Source organism: Echinops telfairi, unplaced genomic scaffold (genome assembly GCF_000313985.2).
Source record: "Echinops telfairi isolate 266 unplaced genomic scaffold, ASM31398v2 ScPeMD7_23;HRSCAF=83, whole genome shotgun sequence".
NCBI classification, from domain to species: Eukaryota; Metazoa; Chordata; class Mammalia; order Afrosoricida; family Tenrecidae; genus Echinops; species Echinops telfairi.
In genome coordinates, this window is record NW_022103920.1 from 55481217 (window position 1) to 55496024 (window position 14808).

Consider the following 14808-nt stretch of genomic DNA (forward strand, 5'->3'; position numbering starts at 1 on the left):
ACAAGAATAAAATAGGAAAACTGAAAATGATTAAATGAAGTAGGAAACTTCAAATAAGTAAGTTGAGTCTTCTTTTTAGGATGTTAAAAATCATAACAAATTGTCTACTTCCATTCACAGCATGCATAAGGCTGAGGACCTAAAGAATTAGTATTTTATTAATCTGCTCAGAACACATGAAGTTATAATATAAATAGTCACAAGCCAATCACTCCAGGAGAAATGGGACCTATTCCATCTTTTTGTAAAGCATCAGCAAGGGGGTAAGAAGCAAACAGCTGAAATTTTATTATTATAAAGGTCAGTTGTGGAAAAGGCTAGGAGAGTCCATCAGAAGCTGCTTCTCCCCGCTTCCATAGCTTCTTGTCATGGTTCCTCACTGAATACTCCTGGGAAAAATTCTGAGCACAGCAGGAGACCTGCAAAGATGCTCTTCTGAATGTGGAACTGCCTCATTGTTAGAGTGGGGCTGCTTCAATACTCTGGGCTCTGAATGAGGGGGTACCTCCCAAACCCAGAAATGTGCTGAGAGGGCGGGGGGCGTTGTATCCTAACTAGTACACATTTCCCGCGCTAGGTGAGCATCCAGCAACTGGCTCTGAGTCAGTGCACCCAGCCCTGGTGCCTGGGAAGGTTCTCTTTGGTCACAGCGATTTTTTTTTTTTTTTTTCAATAAAAGCAGTTTCACTGTAACCTCGTTTTTTGTGATGGCCGATGTAAGAGAAGAGCGTGAAGCTCTGAAATTTGGTTCCCTAATCAGACAAACTGCCAGAGAAACTGCTGTGATGTTGAACACAGCTTACAAGCACAGCACTATGGAAAAATCTCAAGTGTATGAGTGGTTGTCTTATTTCGGAAACTCGTCCGGGATGTCCCTCTACTTCCCGAAAGGACGAAAATGTCAACTCGCAGTGCGTTTGGAATTTGTGCCAGCAGGTCAGGCTGTTCATCTAACTTTCTCTTTAGAGGTTCTAAAAAGATTGCATGCCAGTGTGCGACAAGGAGACTGGTTTTGCCACCATGCCGCTGCACACGCTCATGTGCCCTCCTGTCCTCAGTGGGTTGGCCGGTCCATGCGCATTGAGGACCTTGTTGTTAACAGCCCCTGCCAGCTTGACACTGCAGGACCAAGGGTCTGTTCTGCCCCGCGGACCTTGTGTAGAAAGAAGGTAGCAGTCATTTCTGACCTGTGCCGGGAGATGTCAGTAACAGTGGACGCGCTTTATCTCTTCAAAGAATGTGCGGCTCCCCACCCCATAAAAGTGTTTACTGACAATTATGGTATGTGTCCTTGTTAATATTAATCTTGTCTTCTCTGCACTGAGAAAGACGGTAGAGAAAAGCGAAAGCACGAGGCTGGCGCCCTGGGAGGGCTTGTGTGTCCTCTCCCTGTCCCCAGCACCCAGTCCACTTCACATTAGCCACATGCACTCCTCTCACAGGTGTGACATGGGTGCAGCTGTTAGCAGGAATAATTTTGTGTAACTTTTCTGAAAATTGTGGTACTTGCTATTTGTATTTGCTTGTTTAGTGGAGGGGCATTCCATGTTCTCTTGTCAGAGTGAACTCTTTTTCTCCTGGAAGTTTTACACTCTTTGCTCTGATCATTCTGAAGCTTGTTACTAGATAGATAAACATTGAAGAGTAAGTATCAAGGTGTATTGACCACATTATCATTATGAAATAATCTTTCTTATTCATGGTCATACAATTCTACTTTAAAATAAAATTTTTTGGACAGCAATATAGTCCCTCCAGCTTTACTTTGATTTGTGCTACCATATCTTTTTCACAGCTTTTTCTTTTAATGCACTACTTCCATAAGCAATAGAGGTGCAGCTTGGGGTTCCCCCCACAAATGTGTGTTCTTTTCCTTTTGATTTGTATATTTATATCATTGACATTGTAATTTAGTTATTCATTCTTTGTATTCTACCCTTGCCCTTTAGGTTTCCCAAGGTCATACAGCTTTACTGAAGCAGACAGCCAATTTTCTCCTATATATATTCTGATAGAGTTGAACTACCAGCCTTTATATTAGCAGCTGAGTAATTAACTATTAAGCTATCCATATAAGATAATAATGTCAAATTCAACAAACATAATATAGAGTAGAATTTGTTCAGTTGTCATTGAGAGTACAAAAAGCCATTTCTCTTTGACATAGTTGAACTCTACTTTGTATGGATTCTCCAGAGGTTTTTATTCATAAACTAAGGCTTTATAGTAAGGACTTGACTGTTATGTAAGTGAGAGCTGAGGAAAGTAAGTTGGAATGTGAATTATATAATTTTTTTGAAGTTCTAAATTGTTAGGAGTTTATTTTGTTCAGAAATTAGTTTTGTTGGAAAGACTTGTCTTTATGGCATATTTTCCAAGAATAAAATTAACTCCTTTTGCAAAGAAAAAAGGCTATGTTAACATAGAGAAACCCATTTCTTTGTTTCATATGCTATTGGAAATTGTAGGTTTTTAAAGAGTTTCCAGAAGCAATCTAAACCTTTGGTTACAAATAAGCAAGAAACTTGATCACATCTAACAACAATTTTAACAAACTTCCCAAGATCCCCTTCCTTAAGTACACAGTTTCATACCATAATCATTTTAAATATATATACTAACACATTACTGTTATACTAAAATATGCATATACATCCATTCTCTTTGGCTACCTTTTTCGCTTTTGTTTGACCTTTGGAATATGAATTTTTAAAGTTTCTCTTCCTGTCTGCTGGCAAGGGTGTCCGTTAAGGCTTAGCCCACTCCCTATCAGCTCTCAAAAAAAATAAGCTGCACTCTAGTGTATTTAGTGAACCCCTGGTACATCAGAGTGGAACAGGCTACATTGGGATTTCAATGGCTCTTCCTTCTGAGGTGGTTCTAGAGAGACTCAAACCTCCAGACTTTTGATGATCTACCACATTAGCCACATAGCCCAGAGACTCATGTAACAATTCTGAAAATAATAATAATACTAGCTTCCAGGGCTGTCAGTTATTTCTCTGAAACCTTAGAGGACAGAGTAGAATTGCTCCATAGAGTTTAAAGGCCATTAATCCTACTGAAGCAGACTGCCTTTTTTTCCCCCCTCACGCAAAAGTGCTGGTGGATTCAAACCACTGACCTTTCTGTTAGCAGTGGAACCTCTTTAACAGCTCTTTTGCTCAAGGGACCTAGTCATCTTTTTCTCTCCTGAGAACATATGGATCATTTTAGTTTTTGAAATTATCTATTTTTTTGAAGAATCTGCTATATGTGTCAAAATTTAAATTCAGATTGATTCTCTCATCCTGCCTAAGGCTGTTTTTCTTCTGAGCACAAAAACATATGTTCTTTGTGCTCAGGATATTTCCCTGTATCAGACTGGTCTCGCTCCTCTTTATTTATTCAACTGAACTACAGTTACCTGGTTCCCATCTCCCATGAACATGTTTTATTTCATGAAATAAGCTGAAGATCATTAAAGGTTTGGGCACTTGCTCTACCCGTGGGAAATAACTGGTTACACATCATTACTTTCCATGACAGCTGGAATTTTAACTGTATTTAGAAAATATCTTTTACACTATATTTAGAGAAATAACAAATTAAAAAAATATCAGATTCAGAAAATTTTACCAGGCTTTATATGGGTTGAGAAGCCAGCCATTAAATGCACTCTCAATTTAGGAGTACATTTCACAATCTGTGATGCTCTTGTGATCCTAGCTTCTGTTTAACTTGTTCAGTATCACTAGGTGTGATCAATCACAGATTCTGAAGTAGAAACCTCAAACAAGTAATGAGCAGTGCATGTAAGTCAATTGTGTTAGATAAAGTGTAATTAAGAGAAGTGGTAAGTTAATTAAAATCAAACAAGGCCAAGCCTCAGAACTATGCAAAAGTCCTTCACCCACTTTTATACATCTGAACACAGTATAGAAATCCGCATTTGATAAAAATCTTTGTCAGACATTGGGCCTCCACTCAAGTACTCCCTCAATGCAAGAACACTTTGTTCTATTTAAAAGTCATTCCATGATTCTCTCCTTCTGGACAAGATTGCTGAAGACAAAGCAGGTGCATAAGCAAATGTGGTGAAGAAGCACACCAGTCTGTGAGATCCCCTTACAGAAGGGTCATGTGAAGGAGACAAGCCAGTCAGGGTGCAGGGTAGCAATGATGAAGCACACAACTTTCCTCTAGTTCTTTAATGCTTCCTCCCCACCACTATCATAATCCCAATTCTACCTTACAAATTTGGCTAGACCAGAGGATGTACACTGCTACAGATAGGAACTGGAAACACAGGGAATCCAGGACAGATGAACCCCTCAGGACCAGTGGTGAGAGTGGCGATATGGGGAGGGAGGAGGGACGGTGAGGTAGAAAGGGGAAACTAATCACAAGGATCTACATATAACACCCTCCCTCGGAGATGGACAACATAAAAGTGAGTGAAGGGAGACATCAGACAGTGTAAGACATGCCAAAATAATAATAATGTATAAATTATCAAGGGTTCATGGGGGTGGGGTGGGGAGGGAGGAGAAAGAATGAGGAGCTGATACCAAAGGCTCAAGTAGAAAGCAAATGTTTTGAGAATGATGATGGCAACAAATATACAAGTAGATGTAGGTATAGATTGTGATAAGAATTGTACGAGCCCCCAATAAAATGAATTAAAATAAAACATCTTTGTCAGAATAATGATTTAAGAATCATATGTAGAGTTTTGAACTAAATCTTTCACAATTGTGTATGCTCTTTACTAAAACAAGCTCATATAAACCAGCATATTTCAGGTGGTGAGCGTATTTTACAAATGATAAGGATGGAATTGGGGGTGCAGAAAAGTGCACCCTACAGTCTCCTGCCCCATCATACCCATTTATACACTGTACCTTCTCTGCATGGGGCTTCTACAGGCACACAGGTGATTGATTGTGCAGTTAGTATTGTCCCAGCATCATGCCATACTTCCACAGTGGCTGTAAGAAGCTTTTAAAATAACCCAGCTAACTAGTTAACATTTATCTCCTAAATTTGTAACGGAGAGGAGGCTTTTACTCCACTGATTCAGGATGCTGCCTCTGCACTCAGGTCAAAGTTTCACAAGGGTTCTTACAGATGTAAATAATGTGCTTGTTATTTATAGTGTCTTTTGTGTTTTTCTTCTTTCCTACAGAGACTAAAAGAATTAAAGCAACGGGAATTTGCTCGAAATGTAGCCTCTAAGTCATGGAAAGATGAGAAAAAACAAGAAAAAGCACTTAAGCGTCTCCATCAACTGGCTGAATTAAGGCAGCAATCTGAATGGTAAGAAGTGGACGTGTAGGCTGGGGTTCAAAATTCTCCTCAGCCTCTGGGGAAATTTCAATGATAAATTGACTCCACTCACTGTAACGAATTATAATTAGTCAACAGATATATCTGAGGGCGAATGTTCTTAATAGGTAAAGGTTTACAAATTAATTACGTTTTGTGTCTGACTATTTTTCTTCCCAATGTTAATTTAATGTGTTCGTTAATGAAATGATCTAAGGATTTATCTAAAATAGTAACACTTATACCCTATTCAGCTGATTTAAATGGACACATGATGTTCCTTAGTCATTTCCAGTTTTCTAATAATACTTTTACAAGCCATAGTAACAATGCCTCTTTTGGGGGGTAAAACAAATATTTTGTGGATTCCCTTGTGCATACACGAATCTAAAGTAAATGACATTAGTGTTGCCTGGATGACAAACAAGATGTAATTAATGTAGTTACATTTACCACACAGTGCTATTTAAATTGATAATTATAACAAGCATTACCCTAATACATTCTTGCAGCTGAAAAATAACAGTTTCACATAAGGTAGGAGCTCCTCAGCTTCTCAAAGTGAGGCAATTGTTACCTGGAACTCAATTAAGTTTGCAGATTGTGAATTATGTTCATATGAATTATAATGTGGAACACTAATATAGCTAATTAATGTAGTTGACAGGAACATGGTGAATTGTGAAATTTATAGCTCTGTGTCAGGATTTAAAACCTTTTTATTTAAATGAAAAACAGTATACAGTAAATTTAGGACTGAATGGCTCCATTATATTAATACAAAATATCAGTCCTAAAAGTTGATTCCAAGAAAGAAGTTTTCTTTTCAAGAAGCAATTGGAAGAGAAGTATAGTGCATGTTCAGCTTGGATGTGTCCGTGTATTGTACCTCCATCAGACTCTCCCCTTGCCAAGCCACCCTCGCTGGAAAATGACAGTTGCCAGATACTGAATTTGGTAATAGAAACGTTCTCTCACTCTCCTCAATGACCTACCAGGCAATCATTATATCATTTTATTTTTACAGTCATTTACAAGTGACAATTGAAACATTTATAAATCACCTGGGCACCTACTGCTCATTTGTTGACTATTTCATTATCCAACATTTTCAAGGTGTAAAAAGATCTAGCTGATGATTCTGTACCTTAACAAGGTCCCTGACAGCTGGACCCTCTGTGCACTTAGTACAGACACCCATAATGCTGAGGAAGGGAGAGGGAGCAGAGTCTCACTGAATCCCAAGAGTTCCAGGCAAAGTGAAGAGGGGCTAGAGTGCGGCCAGCCGATCCTGGGTACCTGTAGGGGTCTGGGACTAGGCCACCCTCAGGGCTGGGGAAAAAAGCTGAACTTTGAGGTCTAGCCCAAGTTCCCAGCCCTGCGCAGTGGTAGCTAAGTACAAGATGGAACCCTGAGATGGGGGGCACTCAGATGTACAGGGGATCCCACCTATCTAGCTCTTAAAGCTCCCTCAATGCCCAGTCCTGAGCATACATAGAACAGGCTACCTGTGCGGTAATGAGGTCCGTGATGAGTGACCAGCAGCAGCTAATGGAATATAAGCTGATGGAACTTAAGCGTGGAGACTCGATTTGGTTGTCCTGACCTTGGAGGTAGCTCTGGTTTGTCAACTTTCTTGGTCAAATGGGCCTGGAGGGGCCAGGGCCATCCAAAGACCCCACAGATGTTCAGGCCAGGGCCTGCAGATTGACTCAGTGGGCAGCATACATTCACCTCATGGCGCCTAGGCCCTCCTCTCTCTAGAGAAAGATATGCCTTGCCCCTGACAAAGCTACTATGAGCATTTGAGGGTGACTGACAGAATGAATTAAGATCACTCAACCAAAAACAACAATGGGGGGAGGTGGCAGGTGGACTAAGTCTGGCAAACAGATGTGGGCATCATCCATTTTCGCATAGTCCCGATTTTCACATAACTACCTGCTCTCTGCCATCTAATCCTGTTCACAGGAGAGTAGTGGGTGCCTTTCCCCCATCCTGGATTTCTCTTTGTCCATAATCTTTGACAAGGTTTGGAGTAGGTTCACCCAACGTTACAAGAGTGGGTCTTTTTTCCCTATGATTTTAGGGGGAAAAGAGGTGAATTTACTAGTAGTAAGCTGATAAAAATTATGAGGGCAGATAACTAGTAATGGATCTTATAATGGTCAGTCAGCTTTGACTAATAAGTACTAATAGATAGTACAAACTAAGCTGTGTCCTAGAAAGAGCAGTTCTTATGTGGGAGATATTTAATTACTATCTGTCCGCAGAGCTGTGTGGTAAATCATACAGGGCAGTTTTTCTAATATATTTTCTATAGGAAATAACAAAATTGCAGAATTGTTGATTTTCCCAGATAAATTATTTGAAGGGTGATTAGAATGGCCAATACATTATTAAAGCGTTAATACTGATATAAGGTATAAACATTAAAAATTATAATGTAATGAAAAATATCAAATGTGAGAAAACACATCTATAATAGATGTAGATTGGTATATAAAGTAAGAATCAAGAAATAAGCCAAATATGGCACAAAAACAGGTTTACAAAAATGTAAAAGAATATAAAAAGTAAGAAGCTCACACAGTAGAGAGATAAAGGGTAAAATAAAACAGCAATACAGAAAAAAACATTCAAGGGAACATTACGGAAAGCTCTCTTATATTCCCTGAAACATGAAAGAATAATGACCTCAAGGTGCATGTATCCCTATATTTCCAATGAACGGCCAATTGACTATAAATACAGTAAACTGTTTAACTCACAGTGGAATCAGGAAGGGGGAATAACAATGATCATGTACTAGACGTCCCAGACAATTTCAACTGAGTTTAATACAGGTTAAACTAGAATGACTAAATTCCTGAAAAATATTACCCATTACACAGAGGTATGCCTCCTGCTTAGACCCAGGAATGGCTACAACTATACAAAGGGTCTGTTTGGAATTGAGGCAAATTCAATGCTGCAGCTTCTAGGGACCTCACTTTTAGATTTACAGAAGTTCTGAATGGCCAGTGGCATTGTAATAAACTATTACACTCCTATGTTTCTTTATGCTTCGAGTGTTCCTCCTAATATATGCCCTATATTGACTATTCCTATAAAGCCATCTCTAAAGAACATGGAAGGATGGTTTAAAAATAGAGAAATTAATGTCAAGAATCAGAATTAACTTTAAGAAGAGAATGCAACTTTAGGAAATTCACATATTTAATATTCTAAAGATTCTTATCCAAAGGCTACAGCATTTAGTTCCTGAAGAGGAAATAATCTTTAAGATTAAATGGCAATAAAAAATATTATAAAGTTCTTAAGGGCAGAGTAAACAGATTGGGTCTATTCGAACTAAGTAAAATAGAGAGTTAAATAAATGAACTACTCTGATCTGGAGAGAAGACGAAAGACACTGGAGCACAGAGATACAGTGAACCCTCGCCACTTCGCGCTTCAAACACGCTTCAACTTCCGCGGCTTCACTCTATCGCGGTTTTTGCGTAACAGCGCATGCTCTGTCATTACTGCCACTGATTGGCTCATACTATACATGCTTGATGCCATAAATAATGTAATAAATGATAATTGTAACGTCCAAAATGTTTTGCTGTATTTTCCCTTTTTCGTTTAATAAATTGGGTAATATGAGTATAATGGTGACTAAAGGGTGTTTTTTCATGTCCTCTATGCTCTAACTACGAAAATATTTGATTTACAAATAAGGAATCCTACTTCGCGGAATTTCATTTATCACGGTAGGGTCTAGAACCAATTAACCGCGATAAACGAGGGTTCACTGTATACCAGAAGACCTCCACCTCAGTCAAAAGCAGCTAATCAAAGGCATAGAAGATGGAATGGGGGCGCGTCTGCCTACTAACCAGTTTAGAACCACCAGCGGCTCAAGGGGAGAGAATGAGGCTTTCTTCTCCCTTAAAGAGTCACAGTGTCGGACCCCAACAGTCTCTGACACCTACAGCGGGATTGTTTTGAATCAGTGGCAGTGAGTTTTAGGTTTTTGAATGAAATGTACCTCTGTTATATTAAACTCTGAAGACAATTAAAAAGTACATTCAATATGGTGGACAAAAACGTGACTCTAAAGCTCTATGCCAGTGAACCAAATTGTCCTAAGTGAAGGCATCAAAGAATTTCTCAGACCATGTGGAAATACATTACACCAGTCGTCATGGGGTCAATTCTGACTTGTGGGTCAGAGCGTCTTGTGCTTATGATCTATATGGAGAGTCACGATGAAAAAAGATCAGAAATAGAAAATGCCACCAACATCAAGCATGCAGGGAAAGCCAGCTCAAACAATTGCATAGAGGATCCAATAGGTATTTCATTTTCCCTAATAAAGCCTCTAGTGTACAGGTGTTATATGTAAAGCAATAAAGGGCCTTTTAAGTTTAATTTAAAGATCTCTTACCTATGGCATTTCTAGTTTTCTTGAGTTATTAATAAAGGTTGGTAGAGTAGTATTTAAAAACTGCTAAATAGTTAAAACTTACTTGAATGAAATGTAGAAAGAAAATATTCAGTGTGTAAAAAGCAAAATGAAAAGATTTTTAAAAACACTGAAATTATTTAAAAGGCCTCTAGATGTTTGTTACTTCTTTGTCATTTCTGAGGAAGCTTTAAAAGCTGATGAAAAACATCTATCATATCCATTCTATTTTTTTTCAGATTTTAGAAGCACTTTCATATTCTTGTTAAAAGTAGGTAAATAACAAACCACCAAAAAAAAGGAAACAAACATGAAGAACCAGCAATTCTAAAGTACTAGAACTCTTACCCATTATCTGCATGCCCCCCCCAAAGTTAAAGAAATATTTAAAGAAATATGTCTGTACTTTGGAAGTACCTTTTAATTCTATTAATTGCTTATTTGATGTGGGGTACTTATGTAAAACTCTCTGTGAAATATTTACTGCAAAGAACTGGATGACCACACATCCCACTTTTGATGGGACAGTCCCGATTTTTAACAAATTTCCCACGCCCCTCGGCATTTTTTAAAAGTCCCGATTTTTGGGAAAAGTGCACGACAAGCTAGGGTATACGGTTTTCGGCTGCCATGTGGCTATGTCACCAGGATACGGGTTTTATCAATGGTGTCCCGCTTTACCAATGTTAAAATCTGGTGAGCTTACATATGTGGTGATAGGTATGCAGAACTAGACTTTCTTATGTGCCCTAGCATAAGCCATTTGCCTATTAGCTTTTGATCATTTCAAAAGATGCTCTTAACTGATTCATGTTAGAAATAGCAACTCTGAAACAGAAGGTAGAGTGAATTGTGTAAGTTCAATTGAATGTTTAGATTGCAGTAGTATAATTTATACATAGTGGCATAAGCCATCATGGAAACACTAGGAAAAGTTCACACATTTATGATTTCAAACCGAAGTTCTTAATATTTTAACTATCTGTTGTATTTACAGTGTTTCAGGAAATGGACCAGCATACAAAACTTCCCGGATAACTATAGAAAAGCAGCTCCTGCAGGGAGTTTTCCCCGTTAAGAATGGCAGGAAGGCATCGTTCATGAAGGGTGCTCTTCTGCTTAAAGGGAAAAGTCTCCCGAGAAGCATTGCTGACAGACAGCGGTCCACCGTGTCAAACAGACACCCGTTACCAACAGACAGGCGCTACTTGTTTGGAAGTCAGATTCCACAGACGTCTCCCGCTCCCAGCAATGGTAGTCACAGGACCAGTGTATCCTTTTCCTTTTCCAAAAAAGTCCATCTAAAATTAGAATCCTCAGCATCGGTTTTCAGTGAGAACACAGAAGACACACATGATTGTAACAAGTCGTCCACTCCCAAAACACACCCAGCTGCAGAGAAATGCAAGCGCTGCCCCCACACCCATGAGGCAACACACTGCTCTAAGGAAAAAGATACAAACATGTCACCAAGGCCTCTGGAAAGTGTTTCACATAACAGCTTCCCTATAAACTCTAATATATTGCAAGGCAAACATGATTCCACTGGCATTCGCGCATCCTTCTCTAAAGCCAACATTCGTCTTTCAGATGTGGGTTTTTCACCCCCCAGCCGGGAAAAAGAAACTCAAAACACATTGACGAATGCTTTACGAAACCGCATTCTTTCTCCGTGCCAAGCAAATGCTTCCTCCAGCCCCCCAAACATTTACAAGCACAGTGATGCCAAGATATTTGAATGTCTGGATGAGCTCTCCTCACCAGGACCAAGTGAACAGAGCAATACAGTGCCTGTGAATCCCCCTCCCAGAACGGAGAGCAGAGATACAGCTTCACATGACACAGGAAGAGGTAGCAAAAATGTGCCACGGCTTGTCAGAGAAGCATGTGTCCATGATGTGCAGTCTAACGCGCTGCCCTTTCTTCATGTACAAAGCAAGGATGGCCACACCACGCTCCAATGGCCAACCGAGCTCTTGCTGTTCACAAAGACACAGCCCTGTATCTCGTATGGCTGCAACCCGCTGTATTTTGATGTTAAGCTTTCTCGGAACACAAAGGGTGGCCACGACCCAGAAGACCTAAAGACCAAACTGAGTATGGAATCCTGTGCAAAGAAGACTGACGTGGAGACCCAGTCCTCAGGTTTAAGCATAGACCAACAAAAAGGGATCCAAGAAGATGATCTGTCTCTAAAACCAAAGATGATTCAAATTAATCCAGATTGGGAAAATTGCCAGAGAAATTACAATTTAGACGACAGAGATGCTGAGCCAAATATGGATATACATAATTTTAGTCCAAGAGATTTGGATATGAACAACCCGAAAGTGCCTGCTTATCTTGAGCTCTCTCGTATCGGGACTCAGAATAATGATAATGAATCGAAGGAATCTTCCAGGTTCCATTGGCAAAGTTGCCCAAGGGTAGTTCTAAATAATGCCAACGAGGGTCTCTCTTTGACTCCCTGTTTACCTAGGACTAAAAAAAAGCATAAACGGATTCCCTGTGATGCTCATTCAGAACTTGAAGACGGAAATCATTTCTCCTGGGACGCCAGTGCTTGTGCAGCAGCAGGCAGCAGTGAGCCCGGGGAGGGGCTCAGTCGACTTTTCAAGGGGAGTAACTTGCTCTACTTTTGTAAGAAAGAACATAGCCCAGCTGACAGACACAAACCGAAACGCCGAAAGCACACGGGCCTCTCTGTACCTGAAGAGGTAGCTCGGAGTGACTCCCTGCAGGCTGAAACACGCACAGAGGGCAACAGCCAACTGTGGGCATCGTTTAAAAGGGACACGTACTCAAATCATAGATATGGTCCCAGACACACACTGAACAAAAGTCAATGTCCGGGGCTGCCGTGCCAGAGAGCCATCCGTTCTGATTGTAGCGCACCTAGTTCCTGTGCCGGACGCAGAGGATCAGTGCCTCCTGGCCAGGGACTTCAGCGCAGTCAATGGGGCTCTTACTCCAGAGAGCCAACCCATCGTCTAAGCCAACAGGACAGAAGGCCTTTGGGCAGCTCCCCCATTTGTGAGGTGGCAAAGGCAAAACCCGTACCCTGCAAGTCGGGGACTGTCAGCTGTCTTTTGAGAAACTGTTCCAGTGGGCCCGAGTCAGGCGTGACAGGAGAGAGAATCCCCCTAACAGCCAAAAGCCTCTTAGAAAGGGTGCAAGCCAAAAAGGGTCAGGAGCAAGGAACTAATGTCGACGTCTCCTCAACCAGCTGCAAACATGAACCAGAAGCCCGTTCACAAATTCAATGCACGGGTCAGTGCGACCCACCCCGCTGCAGCCGCACAGCATTGGCCCTGTCTGAGAAACCACCGAACGCAAGTAAATGGAAAAATCGGAAGGACGGTGCCTTTTTGAGGAGGACTGCGAAAGCCGACGTCACACCGCCACAGGCAAGTCCTTCTCCTGCAGCTGGTGAGAAGCACCTTTCGCAAGGTGCAGTGCAGGTCCTAGCAGAGTCTCAGTCACCAAACAGGATCAGTCCCACAGCAAAAGGAGAATCGCAACCCTGCATCGCTGAAGTCCAGCCTTTGATTCCAAGCTGGGACCCAGGACCAAATGGTTTCTCTCGTGCTTTTCCATCGGATCAATATACCACTGTTACGAATTTAACAGAGACCGAAGAGGACCAAATAAATCCAGAACCACAGGACATAAGCACGCATATGAACCGTGTAGAGGAGAACACAAACTCTTACTATGACAGAACTATGCAGAAGCAGGACAGTGTAGAAGATGGATTAGAAGTATGTCATAAATCCATCTCTCCCCCTTTAATTCAACAGCCCCTAACATTTTCTCCTGATGAGATAGATAAATATCAACTCCTTCAGCTACAAGCCCAACAGCACGTGCAGAAACAGCTCCTATCAAAGCATCTTCGAGTTTTGCCTGCTACAGGGCCGGCTGCCTTCGCTCCGGCGCCCATGGTCCCATCGGTGCCAGTGCACCAGCACGCTTCCATCACCACCATCCACCATACATTCCTCCAGCACTTGGCCGTCTCCACTTCCCTAAACTCCCACAACAGCCACCTGCCAATTGCTCATCTGCATCCCCTCTCACAGCCACATTTCACTCCCATCACCTTTGCACCTTTGACTTCAGCCATCATCCCGGCGCACCCCACCTTCTTAGCGGGGCACCCTTTGCATTTACTCACTGCTTCCCCCTTCCATCCTTCCCACATAACACTTCAGACCCTGCCCCCTGCTGCATTTATCCCTGCATTGTTCAGCCCTCACTTGAATCCAGCCACAGCTTCTATCATCCACTTGAATCCTTTAATCCAGCCAGTGTTCCAAGGTCAAGATCTCTGCCATCATTCTTGCTCCAGCCAGATGCAGCAGTTAAATGGAATGAAAGAGGCCTTAAATGTGTCAGCCCACTTGAACTAGTAGGTTTTAAAGCTCTTTTGTGGATAAATCAAAGACTGTCACTACCTACACAATCATCCTGGTGTCAGTTCTGTATGTGACCAATATAATATGAACTGAATTACCAATATTGAGATGAAAGCATTATATAAGAATGCATTTTATGCATTTGCAAAAAGTAATAGAGCAAACTAAATTTATGTCCTGGGTGGGTTTGGGGAAGGGGGTTAAAGAACTTTTTGGGATAAGTTTTCACATGTTTGAAGATGGTAGCAGATAACATTCAGGCAGAGCATTAATATTACAAAGGAAAAAAGTCAAATGGGATATATAATAACCCTTTGTACCAGGTGCCTGGTGAGTGAATGGATGAATGAATGCACATTTGGTTTTACTCATCAGATTATACACGATCTGTGAAAAGTATCAGTTATTGACTCAGCCTTTAATTAATGTGACAATTGTTATATTTTCGTAGGAAGGAAGTGATAAATTTTCTGATCAGTTCAGGTTGAAAACCACACTTAGAAGATTCTTTACCCAAATTATGTTGTTAAGTTTCTGTAAAATACAGTTACCTTAATTTCATACATATATTCATCTATCTCAAGATAATTTTATAATTGTAAGAATATCCATCATCTAAAATGAAGAATT

The 14808-nt window shown here is 40.8% G+C and overlaps 1 protein-coding gene across 1 annotated transcript in view; it reads left to right on the forward strand.

The window, feature by feature from the left end:
- ZNF804B (zinc finger protein 804B) overlaps positions 1–14342 on the forward strand; it is a 485335-nt gene extending 470993 nt beyond the window's left edge. The window contains exons 3-4 of the mRNA XM_004702800.2: positions 5168–5298; positions 10758–14342. Of these exons, the coding sequence (XP_004702857.1) occupies positions 5168–5298; positions 10758–14172 (3546 nt within the window). The 3' untranslated portion in view covers positions 14173–14342. The remainder of the gene's footprint in view (positions 1–5167; positions 5299–10757) is intronic.
- Positions 14343–14808: the final 466 nt, after the last annotated feature.